The following is a 22,056-nucleotide window of genomic DNA, read 5'->3' as shown; positions in this document are numbered from 1 at the left end:
TAGCATATTCAAAAGCAGAGACATTACTTTGCCAACAAAGGTCTGTCTAGTCAAGGCTATGGTTTTTCCTGTGGTCATGTATGGAGGTGAGAGTTGGACTGTGAAGAAGGCTGAGCGCCGAAGAATTGATGCTTTTGAACTGTGGTGTTGGAGAAGACTCTTGAGAGTCCCTTGGACTGCAAGGAGATCCAACCAGTCCATTCTGAAGGAGATCAGCCCTGGGATTTCTTTGGAAGGAATGATGCTAAAGCTGAAACTCCAGTACTTTTGGCCACCTTATGCGAAGAGTTGACTCATTGGAAAAGACTCTGATGCTGGGAGGGATTGGGGGCAAGAGGAGAAGGGGACACCAGAGGATGAGATGGCTGGATGGCATCACTGACTCGATGGACGTGAGTCTGAGTGAACTCCGGGAGTCGGTGATGGACAGGGAGGCCTGGCGTGCTGCGATTCATGGGGTCGCAAAGAGTCGGACACGACTGAGCAACTGATCTGATTCTTGGAGGCTAATGAACAACATGTATTCCTGGACACTTTCCTGGGATAAATAAGCACAGCTTTTCAGAGGACCTCCTGAAGAGTGGATACTATTGTTGTGACCATGCTATAGGAACTATAAGAGCCAGTCATCAAAATCACAGTGACCACTTGATCTCTGATGTCACTGAATGGGCTTTCATGGATCTTTGTCATTGGCTGAGTCCTATTAAGTCTAAGGAAATTGCTCAAAAAGTGTCCACCATTCAGTCATTAAGCTCATATGGACAGGAGAGGGCTGCCCCTTTAAGATGTTTGTGAGCTCATGTCAGGTGCTGTAGAAGATGAATGAACAAAACAGGGTCCTAACTTCATGGAACTTTAGTAGGTTTGGATAAAACAATTGTGATGGTTTTTTTTTTTTTTTTTTTTTTAAATTTAGTCCCTTGGACTTACAGGTTAGGACAATGGTTTAGAACCAGGGTCTCTTAGAGATTCCTCTTTTTCTCATTCATTTACATTTTTGGTTGCAACTGAGCCTACTCTGGGCCTGACCCTAAATCAGGAAAACTGGTGCCCATGGGCCATGTTTTGTTTGTACACTGGGAAATCAGGGAATTCAATACAAACATCCCAACTGCTGACTTCTCTTAAAAATTGCAATTTCTGCCATCACTGGGACCTGAATTTATGTTTGGTGATAATAAATTGTAGCTGAAAAGCTGCTCACCCAATGAAATGGATTGTGTACTTTCCAGTTCACCAAAGTCCCCACCATTCCCTAGTGAACAAAAAGTACTTTGTTCACTGCTATTATTTACCTGGCTCCTACGGACAGGTAAGTCTGTGAACCCAATCCATACAAACATGATATTATGGTATTATGGGAGGTCTTTGACATTCTCAGTACTTGCTAAGTGGAGAAGAAGCAAGTCTGAGACCTTTGCTTAACTGAAATGGGCTGAGGGAAAAGCATTGCCACTGTGGTCAGCAGGATGCTGTGTGAGTGGAGAGTCTAGCTGTTCACTCTGTTGCAATGTCAGTGATGGAGAAGGAAATGGCAACCCACTTCAATATTCTTGCCTGGAAAATCCTATGGACAGAGGAGCCTGGAAGGCTATACAGTCCATGGAGTCGCAAGAGTCAGACATGACTTAGTGACTAAACAACAATGTCAAGGATTGATACATGAATGTCATGACTTTGGGGAGAACTGCCTTATCCTCACAGTGTTTTTTTAAATAGGAGTATATTTGATTTATAATATTGTGTTAGTCTCAGGTGTATAGCAAAGTATATATGTATATATATACGTATATATATATATATCTGAATATATATATATATAACTGAATATACATACGTACACACATGGGGCTTCCCAGGTGGCTCAGAGGTAAAGAATCTGCCTGCCAATGCAGGAGACATGGATTTAATCCCTGGGTTGGAAAGATCCCCTGGAAGAGAGCATGGCAACCCACTCCAGTATTCTTGCCTAGAGAATTCCATGGACAGAGGAGCCTGGTGGGCTATAGTCCGTGGGGTCACCAAGAGTCAGACATGACTGAAGCAACATAGCATGCATGCATATATATAAACACAGATAACTTTCCCATAGACTATTATAAGATAATAAATATAGTTTGCTGTGCTATACAATAAATCCTTATTGCTTATCTATTTTATATATAGTAGTTTGTATCTGTTTGGAGAAGGCAATGGCACCCCACTCCAATACTCTTGCCTGGAAAATCCCAAGGATGGAGGAGCCTGGTAGGCTGCAGTCCATGGGGTCACTAAGAGTTGGACATGACTGAGCGACTTCTCTTTCACTTTTCACTTTCGTTCACTGGAGAAGGAAAAGGCAACCCACTCCAGTGTTCTTGCCTGGAGAATCCCAAGGATGGGGGAGCCTGGTGGGCTGCCGTCTATGGAGTCTCACAGAGTCGGACACAACTGAAGCGACTTAGCAGCAGTTTGTATCTGTTAATCCCGTATGTCTAATTTATCCCTTCCTCTTTCCCTTTCCCCTTCGGTAACTATAACTTTGTTTTCTATGTCTGTGAGTCTATATCTGTTCTGTATATAGATTCATTTGTATTGTTTTTTTATATTCCCACATATAAATGATATCATATATTTGTCTTTCTCTGTCTGACTTACTTCACTTAGTACGATATTCTCTAGGTCATCCATGTTGCTGCAAATGACAATATTTCATTCTTTTACAACTGAGTAATATTCCATTTTATATATGTACCACATCTTCTTAAGCCAGTACATCTGTTGATGGGCACTTAGGTTTTTTTCCGTGTCTTGGCTACTGTGAATAGTGCTGCTATGAACATTGGGGTGCATTTATCTTTTTGAATTAGAGTTTTTATCTTTTCTGTGTATCCTTACAGTGTTTAAGTGATCCTTGCTTTTCCCATCTTGGATAGGAGGACTTAGTGAGTGCTCTGGACCTGGTAAGCATGGTGGCATCTCATGGCTCTGAGCTCTCTATTTTATGGTAAATTACAATGAACAGGGTCTTGGGCTATTAGGTTCTGGTGCTCTACCACCTGGGTATCTGATCTTAAATGGAAACATCCAAAGGGGAATAAACTCTCTTCATAAGAGCCTTGAGAGGGGAAACTTTACATCTGTTATGGTTCTACCACGTAAAGGACAGCTGCTAGGTTTAAATTCTTCAGGAACATAAAAATAAGACCCAAAGTGACACAGATATGTATACATATGTATATGTATAGAATCTACAAGATCTAAAATAAGTTAAAAAGTGATTTCGTCATCATCTTCATTTAAAGGCCATGTCTGTTCTTCACAAAGTAGTAGAATTTGTAACTCTATACTGGCAAAGAACATTAGTGATCCTTTTAACTTCATATAGTTTCATAGGGGACTCTTGAAAGAGCAGAAATGGAGAAAAGGGAAATAAATTCTGCTATACTCGAAATAAGCTTGGTTGTTTTTGTCTTAAATTTTTGTAAAGGATCCCTTCGTTACATCATCAAAGCTTCACACAAGCCACAGTTTATGGAAGAAGAAGGGTGAGGGGGCCTTGACCCCTTTCAGTGGGGAAATGGGGAGCTGTTGCCTGGTGTGGGTAGATCTGGGTTTCCATCTCCCCCTCTAAGATGTCCCAGATGGACCCCGTCTCTCCTGCAGCTCGGTGCTTCTCAGACAGGAGTGAAGATGGCTGTGTCTCTTACCTGGGGCAGCGTTCCTTTCACCAGCTCGGGGATGTCGGCCTTGGAGTAGCCAATGGCAGCCAGGCCGTCATCCACATCCAGATCGAATAAGAATTTCCGCAGCGTGTCTGCCAAGACAGGCCCAGCATCTGGCCTCCTGGCAGTGCGGGTGTCAGCTCCTGGAAGACACAAAGCACTGACTGTAGCGAGAGGGGGAAGCCAGCCCTGGGTGTGATTCAGCCCCAGGCTCGCTGAATACATAACCTGCTGCCGGCTCCCTCACCCCAGGACAAGGGCGCCGCTGTGCCTCCCCGTGGAGGACCGGCCCAGCGGCCAGCCCCGCCAGAGATGGGCCAGCCTGGGAGCCCCTCCAGAGAGGAGCCGGGGTGCGGGCTGCGGGCTCACTTGGCTCTCACATCTCCAATGGGCAGCTGGCCCGCTGTGTGGTGGGAAGAAGAGGAACAGAGCCAAGAAAAGAGGCACAGGAAGGAGACCAAGAAAGAAGGCTGGCGTTTGGCTGAGGAGGATTGAGAAAATCTGTAGGAGAAAACAGTTTATGTAACTTTCAGGACTTGGAATCTGCTGACATCTAGAGGTCTATGCTTTCAGTGTCCCTTCTCACAGTCACAGCTGAAGAAAAGACAAGCCCTGTGCAAACACCTTGTGAGACAAGACAGAAGTTCAAAAAACTCTGCCACTGACTGCCAGAAAGGAGGAAAATGAGATGACAAATGGATTCAGTATGGCCAGAGAAGGAATATATCTCCTGTCTATGGCTAGAGAATTGTTTTGGGCTCTGTTGCCAAAGGGCAAGTTCCTTTAAATATCTTTTACAGAACCTTTCGGGCAAATTTAAGAACAAGGAGTCTTTTAGAAAGCAGTATTTAATATGTAGGAATGGCAACCCACTCCAGTGTTCTTACCTAGGGAAATCCCATGAACAGAGGAGCCAGGTGGGCAACAGTCCATGGGGTCACCAGGAGTTGGGCATGACTGAGCAGTGAACTTCAATCATATCAGTGAATAAGGAAGGAGGCTGCCAAGGGTTGGAGATTTGCAAGGGCAGAAGATGGTTGGATGGTATCATTGACTCAATGGACATGAATCTGAGCAAACTCTGGGAGACGGTGATGGACGGGGAAACCTGGCGTGCTGCAGTTCATGGGGTCGCGAAGAGTTAGATACGACTGAGCGAGTGAACAACAATTTGGACATGATTACTAATTAATGCACACAATCATAGAGATGTCAGTCTGGAAGGGCCAGGGGGTTCTGCCCTCAGCCAGGGTGGCAGTGACAGTTCTCAGATGAAGAGAACCAATCCCAAACCCTTAGCACCCTTGTCCCTCATCTATTCCAGCTGGACACGTTCACTGCCAGGAAGGGAAGCAATCTGCGAACAGATTGTAGCACTATTTATTATCCAAAATGCCCCATGCTATAGTCCAAGTCCACTTTCTCTGTATTGGTCAAAAAGAGACTAGTATGTATGGTGTGCCTCCATGTAGATTAGGTTTAGCCTCTCTGTTCTCTGACAGAGAGAGCTGTTTAAGAAATCCAGGAAAAGGTATAAATAGAACGAGATACAGAGCTAGTTGGGAGAGCAGCTGGACAGAAAGTAGAGCTTGCCTGACAAGACCAGTCTGTATTACATAGAGGTAGCTCAAATGTGGATTAAGTGGAGGGTGACACACGAAATGGGGTTTATGAGGTTTTTATGTTCTCAAGATTGCTGCCATAAAACACACCATCCAAACCTCCAGGTTTTCATAAGAAGTGTTTTAGAAAAAAAGAGAAGGTAGGAAAGAGAACAGATGGGTATAAAGTTAAAATGATCTAAGATACATTATTGATTTTGATTACAGGGAATCAAAGTATATAATGGCTAATTTCCCAGGTGGCTCAGTGATAAAGAATCCGCCTGCCAATGCAAGAGGGGACGGTTTGATCTCTGGGTCGGGAAGATCCCCTGGAGGAGGAAATGACAACCCACTCTGGTATTCTTACCTGGGAAATTCCAAGGACAGAGGAACCTGGTGGGCTACAGTCCATGGGGTCACAAAGAGTCAGACATGACTGAGCGACTGAGCACACACAAAGTGATCATAAATGTATTTCTTGTAAGATTCAAAAGGCACTGTGGGTATCTTATTATAGACATGATTTATCAACAGAATAGCAAACAGATTCTTCTCTGGGGAACTTTTTATGAAGTTTCTAGTTGTTTAGGTTCTCTATAATTGGGAATTTACTGTTACTTCCTGATTTAGACTCACTTTATTTCCTATTAAAACAAGAATCACTAGTAACATGAATAGTATACAGAATTTAACTTTCCTTGGAGATAAAAACAGTGGAAATATTATTACTATAAACTTAAAGTAAGAAATACCTAGTTCCATTTCATTGCTAATAGACTCTTAGAAACACAAAATTACAGAATTGTAGTGCTAGATAGGAATCTGGGAAGGTCGCTGGCATTTTATTATTAGATTATCTCAAATCAGTATTTTTGGTATTAGTCTTTATGGCTTATCTTCAGAAACAATCTTAGGAAACGCTCCATAGATGTGGGTCACAGAGTTATGATGAACGGTTCATACCCAATATTTCTGCCACTTCCAAGTGCCGCTCAGGAAACATCTGTGATGTAAATGTGAACACTGCTGGGGAGGTGAGCACCACAGAAAGGCCATGAGGCTGGGGAGAAAGGAAACATGGTGACTGCTGGGGCAAGGCTGGTCTTCAGCCTAATATTCTAGATATTAAATTACTTTATCCTGTATTCCAAACAATCAAGAATTGACAAAAAACACTGATGGCAATTGACAGGAATCTAAGATTAAATTAAGGCATTTATTATGATTTTACCACCAGGGGATGATCCACATTGTAATCCTTTGCTTTATAAGTCTTCACTAAGCCAGAAATTGGGTAAGACATTCCATGGCTAGAAAAAAAATAAAGTCCTTATATTGATATATATCTAACAGTAATTTAAGTTAACAATACAAAGATACTCTTATGGAAGAGCCCCTCACAGTCTCTTGACAGTATCATTAACCCACAAGGTTAGATGTTCTGTTTTCTTTGATTCCTATAAGGATATATTATTATGCAATTGATATTTGGCATATTCATTGACAAAACTACTGAAATGTTCAAAATCAAATGTTGATAGAACTACACGCCATTAAAAAGTACTGACATAGAAGTTGCTCCTTGAGCACATTGGTTAACCTTATGATCTTGAAGAAATCAAGAATTCACTTTGAAGTGTTTTTTTTTAAAACAATCTTCAGGGTATGCATTTTCTATCTTGCTCGGCACAGCCTTGGCAATGTGCTCCTTCACAAACTGAATATGTTGGTGGGAGTTTTATGAACCAAGATGTACTGTGCTAGACGTGCAAGCTTGTTCCGCCAGCGATCCATCTTGCCAGTGATTAATACGTTCTTTTAAATGCTACGTACTAATGGGAACTGAGTCATACATGATTATTTCAGTCTGTAAGGCTATCGAGAAAAGGCACCATGGTTTTCATTTGTGGGGATTTTTTCTGTTTGTTTTAATGGGAAAACTCTCAAATTCTTAGTGAACAAATAGGACAATATAATAGTTTATAAGATGACCCAGGAGATAAACACTGTGAGAAGTTAATATCTTTACAATTGATATTTTGAAAATGAAATGCTTTACAATAGTAAAAGGGTCTGTTAGTCTGTTAATGTGGGTTTTATTGGATTACTTTGTTCTTAGTAAAAAATTTATATTTCATAGAAAGATGAAGTGTTTTGGTGAATTGTATGGTTATCCAAAAAAAAGATGCCCCATGCCTGTCATCACTCATAAAGCAGATCAGAAGGTATAAGCTCTCTGAGTTGTTGGATAGGAACGTGCTTTACCATTTTCAGGCTCCATAGTATTCAGGAAATTATGGCTTGGTGTTCTTCCACTATATGAAAGGATTCATGTAGCTTTTAAAGTACCTTTCTAACAGTATCCAATATTTTAGTTTGATTTCTCTTAACCATTATATATATATATTTGTTGTAAAAAATAAAAATGATCCATAATCCTATTTCTTCAAGATAACCATTATAGAATATTCCCTTCTAGTCTTCTTACACATATCTTTAATTTATGATTGCATTGTGCATTCAGTTTTAAACACTGCTGTTGACTTAGGGCTTCCCAGGTGGCGCTGGAGGTAAAGAACCTGCCTGCCAATGTAGGAGATGTAAGAGACACAGGTTCGATCTCTGGGTTGAGAAGATCCCCTGGAGGAGGGCATGGCAACCCACTCCAGTATTCTTGCCTGGAGAATCTCCATGGACAGAGGAGCTGGTGGGCTACAGTCCATGGGGTCACAGAAAGTCGAACATGATTGAAGCAACTTAGCATGCATGCATATAGTTACTTATTATTCTTTAAAAATACTTTCCCATATAATTTTTACTCTTTTAAAACATTACTTTTGATGGTTTATTCTTTGAATACTGAAATTTAGTTAACCATTCCCAAACTGTTGGGAATTTACGTTATTCTTAAAATTTTCAATTATAAATAACTTTTTAGATGAATATCCTCATAAGGAAAGTCTTTGATCATATCATGAGTATTTCTTTCAGCTACATTCCTAAAAGTAGAATTCATGGGGCAAAGGGTAGAGACATTTTCCAAGCTCTGGGTAGATTTTGCTCATTTGCTTCTTAGAAAGTTGGTGCCAATCTGTGCTCCTCTCAGCAGCCGAGTTTGAGGGTGACCATTTCATTGCACTTCCCTAGCAAAGGCCAATTCTTTTAAAAAACTTTTTATTTTGTATTGGGATATTGCCAATGAACAATGTTGTGATAGTTTCAGGTAAACAGCAAAGGGATGCAACGATACACATACATGTATCCATTCTCTTCCAGACTCCCCTCCCATACAGGGCAAGGGACAATTCTTAATTTTCCATGTTCACTGGTTTTCAATTTTAAAGCAACATACCAATACATTTCTGATCAAACAGATTAATTCTGGGCTATCAACAAATATTCTAATTCCTTTCTTTTTGAGAGAGATCAGAAGAAGAAAATCCTACGTTTGGTGTTTGAAAAATCCATAACAGGTGCCAAAGATGTGGAGAAATCATAACCCCCATCCACTGCTGGTGGGAATGCAAAACAGTACAGCCTCTTTGGAAAACAGCCTGGCAGTGCCTCAGAATGTAAACACAGAGTTACCACGTGACCCAGCAATTTCACTCCTAGGTATATACCCCATAGATGTGAAATGTATGTCCACAGGAAAACTTATACATGATTATTTATAACAGCACTATTAATAATAGCCAAAAAGTGGAAACAACCCAAATGTCCATCGTCTGATGAGTAAATAAAATGTGGTATATCCATGCAATAGAACATTACTTGGCAAGAAAAAGGAAAGAGGTACTGATAATGTGTATGGGATGAACCATGGAAACATGATGCTAAATTTAAAAAGCCAGACAGAAAAGACCACATATCATTTGCTTCCATTCTATAAAATGTCTGGAAAAGGCAAATCTATAGAGACAAAGTAGATTAGTAGTTGTTTAAGACTGGGGGTATAGGAGGATTGGTGGGTGACAGTTAAGATATATGGGATTTCTTTCAAAGGTGACAAAATGTTCTAAATTGATTATTGTAATGGTAGCACAACTTGTGAATATACTAAAACCCACTGAATTATAAATTTTTAATGGGCAAATTTTATAGGGTATGAATAATATGTCAATAAGGCTGTTACCAAAAAGAAAAAATAATCTATGACCCAATAAACTGCATTTGAGCTAAGAAAATATTATGGGACCCTAAGTTAAATTTCTTTTTTCTGTAGCATGTTTAAAATCTTACAACACATCCCAAATGATAGACACTAAAATAAAATTTTAGAGCAATAGCTTAGGTGAAGAAATAAAATCTCAGATTTGCTCACCATAGATGAACACCAGCATTTCCAAAGCCAATGCCAGCAAAAGCACTTGCCAAGTGCATATTAGACCTTGCTTCAAGATCATCAGGATTTCTGATAGCCCTGTGGATGATATAAATACATAACAATAACATATCAACATTGGCATTTCCTACTGAAATATAGAGCCACCTTAGAGAAAGATCTGGGGGAGGAAAAAAAAAACACTACTCAAACTGAAGAAAAATTAGGCAAGTTATTCAAATGACACCTTGTCTTCTAGATGAAAATTGAAGGGAAATGTATTTTCTCATCAGTGGCTGGAGCAAAGGCATATATTATGCCGTCAGGCTGCTCATGTGATAAGAGTACCAAGGGAAGAAAGCACTGACCCTTAAACTGCAAAAGCTGCTCTAGAAAAGTGCCCTGAGACTCATTCTTCTTCTTCACTTGTCAATGACCTTGACTGTGGTTGTGAGTGGACCTAGAGTAAACACATGCTCAGGATGCATGGGTCTAGGCTAGTTAGATGAAGTGAGTCCCTGTCGCCTGGGGGTACCCACAGGCCTGACTAGCTGCCCAGACATCATGCTTTCTGTGGCACCACCCAAACTGGACCCACTGGAGACCTCTTTTGGTATCTGCAAACCGCATGTTATTTTTATACTTTTTACTGTGGAAGTGGCATGTTATTGTAGGGCGAGCCTTCGCTCACTCTATCCCTCCCCAGTGCCATATGGGAAAGGCAAATTCTCAAAGGCCGCTTTCAGATGTAGTTGAGCCTTCCTGCTTCCAGGACCCTGCCCCAGGGCGGAATGCCTGAGACAGCCAAAGGAACCACTTCCCACTTGCTTTTCTGTGATTCTGCCTGGAATAAGGGTTCCTGCTCTGAAATAAAAATGCCACAGCCTTTCTCCTTCTTTTATCTGGAATAGTCAGGCAACTGTCTCTTTCCAAAATCCAGGGTCAGTTCCTTATTCCCAAATAGCAAGATGAAGTAGTGGATGGTGGAGTTGTGGCCTCTCCTCTGTCCGTTTTGCCCCCTCACCTCCCACTGCTGCTCTGCCGAGCCTGTGTCCCTTCCATACATGGTGACCGGCCATAATCTGTATCCGCTTCTATGCAGACAGATGTTCCCTGATGCCCCCGCGAGTCCACGATAGTTCGTGATCCTCTCCCAGATCTGTTGCAAAATGTGGTCCTAGACCCCACCCCTCCAGCCAGAGGAGGCCCTGTAGTTACATCTAGACCAAACCTGCCCTCTTCTTTCCCTCCGTTGTGTATAAATACAAAGATGAGTTTGACTTTGCCTAAGTCTCAATGTCTTAGGGATCACTTTTCATCTCTAAGTGTATCTTTGCTCTCTCATGAGCCTATTAGGGCTGTTTCATGCATAAATCTTTCAAAATCTTGTGGGAATCTTTTCAGGAAGACTTTTCTGTCTACACATTTTTTTCTTTTTTCTTTTTGGTGTGCCATACAACATGTGGAATCTTAGTCCCTTGACCAGGGATCAAACCTGCACCCTCTGCAGAGGAAGTGCCGAGTCTTAACCACTGGACCACCAGGGAAGACCTGACATTTATTTCTTAAACTGAGGTTCATGTGCATTTGCTTATGGGTCGACCTTGTGTGCTCCTGGACAAGGCCTGATGGGGCAGGACCAACATCTGTCTCGTGGTTCTCATTTCTGCCCTTGGTGACCAAATCTCAAAGGACCTCCCTCAGCTTTGGTTTTGAGGTTTTGATGAACAAACCTTCTGCATGTGCTGTGCTAAGTTCCTTCAGTCGTGTCTGACTCTGTGACCCCATGGACTGTAGCCCGCCAGGCTCCTCTGTCCATGGGATTCTCTAGGCAAGAATACTGGAGTGGGTTGCCATACCCTCCTCCAGGGGATCTTCCCAACCCAGGGTTCAAACCTGTGTCTCTAATGTCTCCTGCATTGGCAGGTGAGTTCTTTACCACTAGCGCTACCTGGGAAGCCCCGTAAAAAACCTTCTAGCTGCATCCTTTATAAATCAGGCTCCCATGTTGTCCCCATCCTGGGCTTTGCCTTTCTAGATCGAGGGATCTGGTTTTCATCTGTCCCCTTGGGGCTCCCTCCAGAGGTTGCTGGTCTCTGGTACTTCTGTATGCACCGTGACTGCTTTTTTGGGTGAACAGGCTTGCTCAGGACATTTCAGGATCTAGCGAGCCACATTTCATGAAGGTGGAAACTGGTTTTTTTTTGCCCTGTTTCTGTCCCTTCTGGACAACATACCTCTTCAGATACTTGGCAACGATCCGCAGTGCGTGGACTGCCCAGATGTCACTGATGGGGTTGCTGCCCTGGTAGGCTGGCCGAGTGATAGGGCTTGAAGGGCAGGGGCTCCGCATGTGATATGGGAGGGCAGTGTAGGACTCCAGGGCGTGGCTAGCAGGGAATAGTCAAAATACACAGTTGAAAGCATCCTCTTTTTCCTTCCCTTCATTCAGATCACAAACTGCCTCGGAATGCTTGGTTCTCACTCCCCCGTGGATATGCCTTTGTAGTGCTGATAATCACAAGGCCTCTCACTAATCTGTCTCTTGTCCATGACAGTCATCACTTATTATAGAAATTAACACAGTGACAGAGGATGAGATGGTTGGATGCTATCATCAGCTCAGTGGACATGGGTCTGAGCAAACTCTAGGAGACGGTGAAAGACAGGAAGTCTGGCATGCTGCAGTCCATGGGGGTAACAAAGGGTCAGGCACAACTGAGTGACTGAAGAACAATGCAGTGAAGTTGACATTAACAGCACTACTGTGTTTTTGACCAGAATGTGTTAAGATTACATATGGTTCCTTTCTAGTACCAATATATCTTTATAATGTTGAATTTTTAAACATTTAAGTTGTGTTAAGAAAAGCATTAAATCTGAAAAATGACTTCCTTCTAAAGTATATTTACCATTTTAAATCCTCCCTTTATCAGATCCCATATTACTTATCCAAGGAGGGTCATAATAGTTATACTAGCCTCCAATAAGAGTGTAGTGCAGTGGGTCAGCTCCCAGGTGTGAATTCTGGCACCAGGCTTTCCCACTGTGGGCCTGGGACCAGCAGAGTCACCATCCACCTCGTGATTCTAAGATGAGGATAGCTCATAGTATGTCTTTCTTCATGGTGCTGATGTGAAAATTGACACATGTAAATTACTTAGCATATCGTAGCAGCACTTTGTAAAGTTTATCATTCACCATTATTATTAATGCTTGGCCTGAAAAAAAATCTACTTCTTTTTCCTATAGGCCCTAAATTCAGGGTTGGCTATTTTAAGAACAAAGTATCAGAGTTTTCTTTACCTACCAGCCTGCCATGAATTCTAGCTAATCAAGTGCAGAAGATGGGAATAAACATAATCATCCAGATCAGTGACTCATCGGGAACACAGTGTAACATGAACTGTGTGTGTGAGTAACATTCTCAGTCTTAGAATGGAGAGTTTACTCTCCTCTACATGTGAGAGGCAGATAACATCTTTTGAAACAAAGTATTAGAACTTCAAAAAGAATTAGTTGGTAGACAAAAGCTATGGGTTTGTGGTTCTAAATAGGAAATGTGGGCAAAGCAGTAAGGAGGTGTCCACGTGGGGGGTGGAGGGGTGGTAACAAGCCTGCCAAGGTGGAGAGTTGAACCTCTGCCCATTGTGTATCTGGATTCTGGGCCCAAGACTGATCTGTCTTTCAGGGGTAGATTCACTGAACTGAGCTCACAGAAGTGTTAGTCGCTCAGTTGTGTCCAACTCTTTGCGACCCCATGGACTGTAGCGTGCCAGACTCCTCCATCCATGGGATTTTTCAGACATGAATACTGGAGTAGGTTGCCATTTCCTTCTTCAGGGGATCTTCCCGACCCAGGGATCAAACCCAGGTCTCCCGCATGCAGGCAGACTCTTTACCACCTGAGCTACCAGGGAAACTGTGTAAAACTTGGAAGTCTGATTACTGATTTCCAACAAGAAATAGAACCTCTGTCCATGACTGTCCAGTGCTGTGGGTGGAACCCACTAGGTGTCCACTGTGGTCAGCATGGTAAAAAAAGTCATTTCCTTGGTGGAGAGTATTCCTATTAGCCTCTTTACACTGGAGACGGTATTTTTGCTATGACATATCTGCTCATTTTTTTATAACCTGTCAGGGCTTACTTTCTCTCTGGAAAGAAACTGCTTCACTTTAAATTCCATATGCCATTAATAAAATGTATTTTGAAAGAAAAAAAAAAGAGAAAATAGAACCTCTGAGGGGGGCAGACATCTGAGTCTTCTAGATGACATCTATTCTCCCTGTTGTCAAAGCTGTGGATGCTAATTTATGATCACAAGGCCCATGGAGCCCTAACCAGGGTCACTGCTTCTAAGGTTGAATATATGGGTATGTCCATCTTCAGTACAGGCCACTGGGCCTCGGGGGCAGACTTCTCCTTGGACCACGTGTGCTCTCCAGTGGTCAGTCCTTGGAAGGGCCGCTGCCATCACTGTCTTTTGTTCTGAACTCACTCCCCTCCCCTCTGATTGACAGCAAAATCTTTGGGTCTGTGGGTCATTCACTTACACGTGACTGCTTTGGTCTGTTATATTAATATATTTATTATGCAGTTCCCAGCTAGGGAGGGTAATCTCATTTCCCTTATTTCCAAGTTATTAGAGGACAACTCTCCAAAGCACTGACAACATCGACCAGGATGGAGTTGGACACAGTTTTCTCCCATTTCTTGGCAGGCAGCGTAATGCAGTGAGAAAAGCAGACCATGGACTGGGATAGACCTGGACATGAACCCGAACTCTGCTGCCCCCTGCTCGTGTGAATTTTACTCAGCAGGTGTTAACTGAGTACCTATGACGTGACAGCCCCTTTGCTAAGGGACAGGGATGCAGAAATCTGTAAGATGGTCCTGTCCTCGCCAAGCTCACGGAACGGTGAGAGAGACAGCATGCAGAGAGGGGCATCTCCAAAGCAAGGCACAGCCCCCCAGTGGGGAGGAGCAAAGCAGAGTGGTTCTTGAGGAGGCGGGGCAGTCAGCAAAGGCTCCATCAAGGGCAGGATGCCCCAGTGGAAATGAAGGATGACTTCTCCAAGCAGATAAAGAGCTGAGCTGAGCACTGGGGACAGTCCAGGGCCAAAGAAACTTGGCTTTAGACAGGAGGTGTGGAAATGCAATGAGAGACTGATAAGGTAGAGGGGCATGTGTGTGTATGTGTGCAGTGGTCATATTGCATTCTGGAAGCTTCTTGAGGCCAGTATGGAGGACAGATGGAAGGAGTATGGGATGTGAGCAGAAAAACTGATGAGGAGGCTGCTGCACTGGATCCAGGCTTGAACTGAGGTGGGACCATAAAGCTTGAGAGCAGGGAGCAGATGGGAGAGATTCAAGCAGATGAGGGTGAGCTCTGTGGCTAGGTGTAGGCACGAGACAAGGGATAAGCTCATACTATGTCCTGCTGCTCACTAGGGTGAGGAACCCAGGAGGAGAAGCTGTGAGGGGTAAGGGGGTGGTGGTGAGAGAATGGTCAGATTTCATCAACTCCAAGATGCCATGCATTATAAGATGCACCATTTTTAAAAAGTACCACTGAAGAAGAAAACCATACTGCATGCCGCAGATATACAGATATGCCCTGATTTCAGAGATGTTAAAATGGGGGAAGAAATATACATGTGTAAATGGATGGTAGTCTTTTGGGGCCGGCTGAATGTGAAGTGCCCGTGGGTCCCTGTGATGCCACTGGAACAGAGTGCCCAGAACTTGAGCAGAAACACGGATGTGGGAGCCATCAGCACATGGCAGCTAAAGCCAGGAGAACACAGGCTGTGGCTCTGGGCGAGTTGCTAAACGTCTCCAGTTCAGTTTTCTTTTCCGCCTGGCACAGAGATGTGGGGAAGTGATGATGTGTAAGTGCCGACAGTGAGCCTGTCCAGCTCAGGAAGTGGACACTCCTGTCCCTGCTCTCTTCCTCTGGCTGCAGCCCGGGGGCCCTGGGTTGATGCAGCAGAGGCGGTGCTGTGGGCTTGAGATGCTGCATACCTGTCTCTCTGATCCCATGGTTGCAGCTGTGGCTGGCCCGGTCCAGCAGCTTTGTGACTCACCCAGGACCTCACCTCCTCTCTACAGTTTCAGCCTTGTCATCCAGGCAAGGAGATAATGACAGCCAAAGCCAGGGTGGTTGTGGAGCACAATCACTGAGAGCTTAGTAAGTGCTTTCAGCAGTCAAGTGCTGTGCATTGACCCGAGTCCCCGAAAGAGCCCCTGCAGGGGGCCTGGGTACCTACCAGAGCACATCGAAGCCACTGTTGGCGACCACCCGCTCAGGCATGTGCAGGGTGTGTAGAGGATCAATCAGGCCGAGTGTGGGTTTGATGGCTCGCGAAGCAATGCCTAAGACAGGGATTTGCAACACAGGCCACAGGTATGGACACAATTTTTTAAAAAATCTAATAACTTTAGGGTAACAAATTATCCTAAAAAAATCAAAATATGAGATAAGATTCGGTCTTATTTCTGCTTCCAAGGAGCAGCGGAAAGAGATCTGGAGTCAGAAACCTGGGAATTTCAGGGCAGCTGAAGCTCCCTGCAGTTTACAAAAGCCACTATCCCATCTGGTCCCAGCTCCAGGTTGTAACTATAGTGGAGTATTTATACCACGCAAACACTACAACTCAGGGCTTATTTATTCATAAAACTCCAGAGAACTGGTTTACCAGCACACTGCTGGTTTGGGTCCTGGCTCTGTGACTTACTGCGTGACACTGGTACATGTCTGTGCCTTTCTGAGTTCTCTCTCTGAGATTCTCTGAGTTCTCTGTAAGAACAGACTCTGGTGACACAGGGCCTCCATCCCTCCCAGAGATGTTGTAAGGACCACATTAGATAACATGATGGGGAAGTCTTTAAAAAAAAAATGTAAGGGAGAATTTAAGTGTTGCTTACTATTATTAGTATCTTTAACAAGGTCACAGGATAATATAATTTAATTTAAAAAGAGAAGTTACCATAAATGTGCAGTTCATTGCCAGTTTGTTCTGCTACAAAGCCCTGGAAGAAGGATGCTGAACCATCTCAAGGAGAGGGACATTTCTCCCAGATCAGCTGAGAGTTGGAGAAGATGATAGGAAACAGATGACAAAGAAGGCAGACGGCAGAAGAGTGGGTACTTGGGAATGGAGCTGGAGACATTAACTGGGAAGAAGCATGAGGGAACTTTCTGGAGCAGTGGGAATATCTATATTTTGATTAGGGTGGTGGGTACATGTGTGTATATATATTTGTCAAAACTCATCAAACCAGATTCTTAAAATTATACATTTTATTATTAAAAATCACATCTCAAAGAAAATGAGTTAGAATGTAAAAAAGCTGGGAAAGGGAATAACCATTTGTCATTGATATACAGTCACTAACTTGGGCAGAAAAATGGCCCTGGTTCATCGCATTTCAATCTGCTTTTGTAGGTAATTCTCAAAAACAAGATTATTAGACTGCTTCATACTCTTATATGTATCTGGGAAAAGAAAGAACATGTGTCTATGTGCATACTCTTTCTTTAATTCTGTAACTCTTTGAATTTTAAATATTAGGATTAAAGAAAAGGGTGTGGAATTGAAAGCTAAGAGAACTAAAAAACATTTATAGAGGAAGTTCTTACCAGTTTTTACTTTCAAGTGTTCGTAGTCAAAAATGGCAACTCCGGTAGTTTCGCTCCCAGTGCCTGAGGTAGTTGGAACTTGAACAACAAAAAAATTAATTTTAATAGCGCATCTAAATAAAGGTCAGTGGAGATATTTAATTCAGCCTCAGAAGATAAGGAGCAAAGTTAGAGAAGAAAGCTTTGTTGCTCTTGTCTACTCGCTTGATGTGTATCTGTGTTAACATGTATGTATGCTTAATGTGGATGGCTTCCCGGGTGGTGCTAGTGGTAAAGAATCCACCTGCCAATGCAGGAGACATGGATTTGATCCCTGGGTCGGGAAGATCCCCTGGAGGAAGACACGGCAACCCACTCCCAACCCATGGCAACCCAAGTATTCTTGCCTGGAGAATCCCATGGACAGAGGAGCCTGGCGGGCTATGGACCTTAGGGTCACAGAGTCAGACACCACTGAAGCAACTTAGCACACACATGCTTGATGTGTATGACTGTGTCTGCATTAACATGTGAGGAATAGCTCTGATACCTGTGCTGGCATTGGCTTTCTGGCATCTGTCTTTAATGTGTGTGTGCTGGCATTAATACTCAGTATATGTGAGGTACATGCCTACATTAACATGCATGTAAACCTAATGCATGTATACTTGATGTGTATGCATGATGCTTGTATCTGTGTCAGCATGTATGTCTGATGTCCATATGGTGCTAACATGTATGTATGCTCAGCATGTATGTACCACATCCACGTTTGTATTATGCACATGTGTGTTTAATGTGTTCATGTGGTATCTGTTTCTGTATTAACAGGGAGGCACTCTGGGAGCCCTGGTCTCCCTCAGGGCTAGAGTTTAAGCAGCTGCAGCTTGGAATTCAAAAGCAGACCTCTTTCCATCTCTGGGAAGAAAGCTCATATTTGCCATCTCTAAAAGACATCTTTATTCCCCCTTGGCAGCAAGCACAGTGACACCCTGCCTTTGCTGGGCTCTGCGGTTTTGCAGTTCAGTCAAGTTTCTAAACTTTACTAATCACCCCTCTGTGTGATACTGACACAGTTTCACCACAGGGCTCCAATCTCCAGACATCAATTATGCTGCGCCCCACTGATCCCTTGTTCACGTCAAAGCCGTTCATCTGCTGTCAACTCACTCCTGTCCCAGCACAATGGGGCTAGGGGAGGAGTGGGGAAGATAGAAGACAAGACTTTATGCTGATATTTTCCAGTTAGGGCATTTGAGCTGTAAGGCTTTAAACAGTGATGTGCCGACAGCAATAAAATGGAGGAAAGAAAAGACCAAAAGATCCCCAGGTCTGTGTGGATCAGACGAGGGAGCATGATTTGGGTTTGCGTGTCTGTGTCCTGTGTTGCCACCGAGCAGATGTCGTCCAGCGTGACAAGGCTATGCTGGCCACATGTCCCGGGGCAGACAAAGCCCCAGGTCAGCTGAGGAGCCATCATGTGGAAGAAAGGGTTGAGTCAACACCAGAGAAATGACAGCAAACATTCCCCTTAAACTCCCAGATGCCAAAGTGGGACAAAACAGAGAAGGGCTCAGAAGACAGGCCTGCCCAGAGAGGGGTCTGAGCATCTATAAACACTGACCTTCCTTATCCTCCAAAAAGTGACTTCATAGCTGAGCTCTGCAGACCCCTACCATTGACCCAAACTGCCTCTGTCTGTGCAGTAATGAAGACCAGAGACTTCCCAGGTGGCTCAATGGTAAAGAAATCTGCCTGCCAATGCAGGAGATGCGAGTTTGATCACTGGATTGGGAAGATCCCCTGGAGAAGGAAATGACAACCCACTCCAGTATTCTTGCCTGGGAGAATCCCATGGACAGAGGTGTCTGGAGGAGTATGGTACATGGGGTCGCAAAAGAGGAGGACACAATTCAGCACCTAAACACCACAACCAACATTTTTCCTAAGGCCTCTTGTCAATTGCAAAATAAACAGACAGTGTTTACCTGCGATCAGAGGTTTCAGAGGCACAGTCACAGGCTTTCCCTTCCCAATGGGGGCATTGACGTAGTCTAGGAAGTCAGAGTCAGGGCTGGATGAATACAGATTAGCGGCTTTACAGGTGTCTATGGTGGAACCGCCACCCACGGCCAGGAAGGCATCGAAAGCTCCCTTTTTGGCAAATTCAATGGCTTCCATGAAGCTTGGAGAAGGGAAAATGAATGCCATTATGTCAGGACTTCCAGAAATAAATTGCCATGCCATTAAATAGGGCTTCTCTGATGGCTCAGACAGAGGAGAATGCACCTGCAATGCAGGAGATATGGATCCGATCCCTGGGTCGGGAAGATCCCCTGGAGAAGGAAATGGCAACCCACTCCAGTATTCATGCCTGGAGAATTCCATGGACAGAGGAGCCTGGAGGGCTATACAGTCAGGCCTGGGGCAAGTTTCAATCAGCACTGATATGTATTGGCTTCCGCTTAAAGTAAATTTAACAACAATAAAAGAATACCTTGTATCAGTTGGTTCCACTCTCACATGATCATAAACCTTAAAGTTTATGCCATTCTTCACTAGGGAATCCATCACTGTCTGTACAGGAGGGAGTTGGGAGAGGTTCTTGTCTGTCATCAAACAAACATTTTTAGCACCCATGCTTTGTAGGTCCTACAATAAGAAAAATAACGTATAAGTTAAGTTTGATTGCACAAGAAATGTAATAGACACTTCTCACAAAATTAACATTAAGTCCAAAATAAAGGACTCCCATCCAAGGACCAACCAGGCCTGACCCTGCTTAGCTTCTGAGATCAGATGAGATTAAAACAAAGGATCAACAGTTGTTAATCTGTGCTTGTTGTAAAATATATCTAACATTTACAGTAGAAGACTGTAGAAATCTTAAATACTTGCCATGCCCACTTCCTTTGTAACTCCTGCTCCATATCTAATAGTTGAAACAGCCATCTGAGGAAAAATAAAAGATTTAGGTGACAGGTGTTTGGAGAGTTGATTATTTCATTTCTAAAACCCTGAAACACTTCCTCATTGTCTAGATAATAAAGTATATATGCCCCAGCATGGCCTTCTAAGTCACCCCAACTGGCCTCACACACATCACACTTCTTTAAGCAAACATTCCTTCCAGATACACTAGAATTATGTATTTTCCCCCAAACATTTCATAATCCTCATTTGTTTCCTCAGCTTGACATGCCTGTCTCTTCTTGCCTCCACACCTAAATTAATTCTTCAGTATCTTATTTTCCAATGTTAATGTTGTCTTTGTGTATTTTTCATGCCTTCATCCACTCATCCAACCATTCATCTCTCCAACCCCTATTGCATGCATTTATCTGTCCCTCCATCCATCCATCCATTCATCCAACCAACACTGCTGAGTGTCTGCTATGTTCCAGGCTTGTGCTAGGCTCTGGTAATACAGCTATGAAGAAGACAAACATGGCTTCATAGTTTACAGCCGAGAGAAGAGCTTTTATACTGATGGATGATGGGTTACTTTTGGCCTGGAGACATGCTTTGTTTGAACCATATTATGTTTAGATTTCTTTTTTTGGTTTGGATAGTAACTCTCATTATCCAATTAAAGGAAAAAAACAAAACAAAACAATATGACCATCTGGATTTCTCTCTCTCTTGAATAATCAGGCAGCGTGTATGCATGCTAAGGTGCTTCAGTCATGTTCGACTCTTTGCAACCCCATAGACTGTAGTGCACCAGGCTCCTCTGACCATAGCATTCTCTAGGCAAGAATACTAGAGTGGGTTGACATGCCTGCCTCCAGGGGATCTTCCCTACCCAGGGATCGAACCTATGTCTTTGATGTCGCCTGTACTGTCAAGTGGGTTCTTTACCACTAGCACCACCTGGGAAGACCTCAATCAGGCAGTACTGGCTGCATTCCAGTGTGGCAGCAACCAAGTGGGGCTAAGGGCAGATTGCACCCTTCAGATGGGCCTATACTCTCAGCCAGCTCAGCCCCATCGTCCCAGTCTGCGCCTGGAATGATTAACTGTCAGGCCTCTGGTCACATTTTAATTTATGATCCCTAAACTAGGAGGAGACAGAGATTTAACATATAATTATGTAATCACAGTGTGATAAAAAAATTCATCAGAATTAATTGTTCTTTTATTCCTGCTTCAAAGATTACTTGAACCTCTTTGGGGGGCTGTTATAGTTACAAAACTAAAGAAGATTCATCATACAACATATATGATGGAGTCTGTAGAACCGGGAATCTGTCCTGTTTTAATGGCTGTACAGAAGACAGTATTCTAGGCATTACTCATGTTACCAGAATATTTATATTCCATTATCCTGACAAAATACTTTGCTAAATAGGTGCTGATCAAACAATAAGGTTAGGGAACATCAATTAATAACAGACTTCAAATGAGATAGTAATGCATTAGGGAAATACTCTGGTTGTATTTTTTCAGGTCATTCATAAAAGAATGAATGAATAGGGACTTCCCTGGTGGTCCAGTGTCTAAGACTCTGCTCTCCCAATGCAGTAGGCCTGGGTTCAATCCCTGGTCAGGGAACTAGATCCCACATGTCAAAACTAAGAGTTTGCATGCTACGACTAAAAAAAGATCCCACTTGCTGCAACAAAAATCTGGCAGCCAAATATTATACATACAGAAATAAATATTTTTTAAAAAGAATGAATAATTAGATCTACCTCGAAGGCATAATCTGTTGTTTTCCCAGAAGGTGAAAGTCCAGGAGCTAGAAGTACAAAAGTTAGCATCAGAGTAGGCCTTAGAAACAGAGCAAAGATATTGCT

The 22,056-nt window shown here is 43.1% G+C and overlaps 1 protein-coding gene across 1 annotated transcript in view; it reads right to left on the bottom strand.

Moving 5' to 3' along the window:
- The window catches only part of ADHFE1 (alcohol dehydrogenase iron containing 1), a 32,981-nt gene that overhangs the window by 6,327 nt on the left and 4,598 nt on the right, over positions 1 to 22,056 (bottom strand). Inside the window, exons 3-13 of the mRNA NM_001101887.1 lie at positions 21,952 to 21,998; positions 20,156 to 20,209; positions 19,755 to 19,909; positions 19,246 to 19,442; positions 17,279 to 17,356; positions 15,906 to 16,011; positions 11,873 to 12,025; positions 9,636 to 9,734; positions 6,543 to 6,621; positions 6,275 to 6,371; positions 3,693 to 3,850 (exon numbers count right to left, since the gene is read on the bottom strand). Coding sequence (NP_001095357.1) covers positions 3,693 to 3,850; positions 6,275 to 6,371; positions 6,543 to 6,621; positions 9,636 to 9,734; positions 11,873 to 12,025; positions 15,906 to 16,011; positions 17,279 to 17,356; positions 19,246 to 19,442; positions 19,755 to 19,909; positions 20,156 to 20,209; positions 21,952 to 21,998 — 1,223 coding nt within the window. The remainder of the gene's footprint in view (positions 1 to 3,692; positions 3,851 to 6,274; positions 6,372 to 6,542; positions 6,622 to 9,635; positions 9,735 to 11,872; positions 12,026 to 15,905; positions 16,012 to 17,278; positions 17,357 to 19,245; positions 19,443 to 19,754; positions 19,910 to 20,155; positions 20,210 to 21,951; positions 21,999 to 22,056) is intronic.

The sequence above is a fragment of the Bos taurus genome, chromosome 14 (genome assembly GCF_002263795.3).
Source record: "Bos taurus isolate L1 Dominette 01449 registration number 42190680 breed Hereford chromosome 14, ARS-UCD2.0, whole genome shotgun sequence".
Classification (NCBI taxonomy): domain Eukaryota; kingdom Metazoa; phylum Chordata; class Mammalia; order Artiodactyla; family Bovidae; genus Bos; species Bos taurus.
Note: the sequence above shows the minus strand (reverse complement) of the source record. Positions and strands in the feature narration are given on the sequence as shown.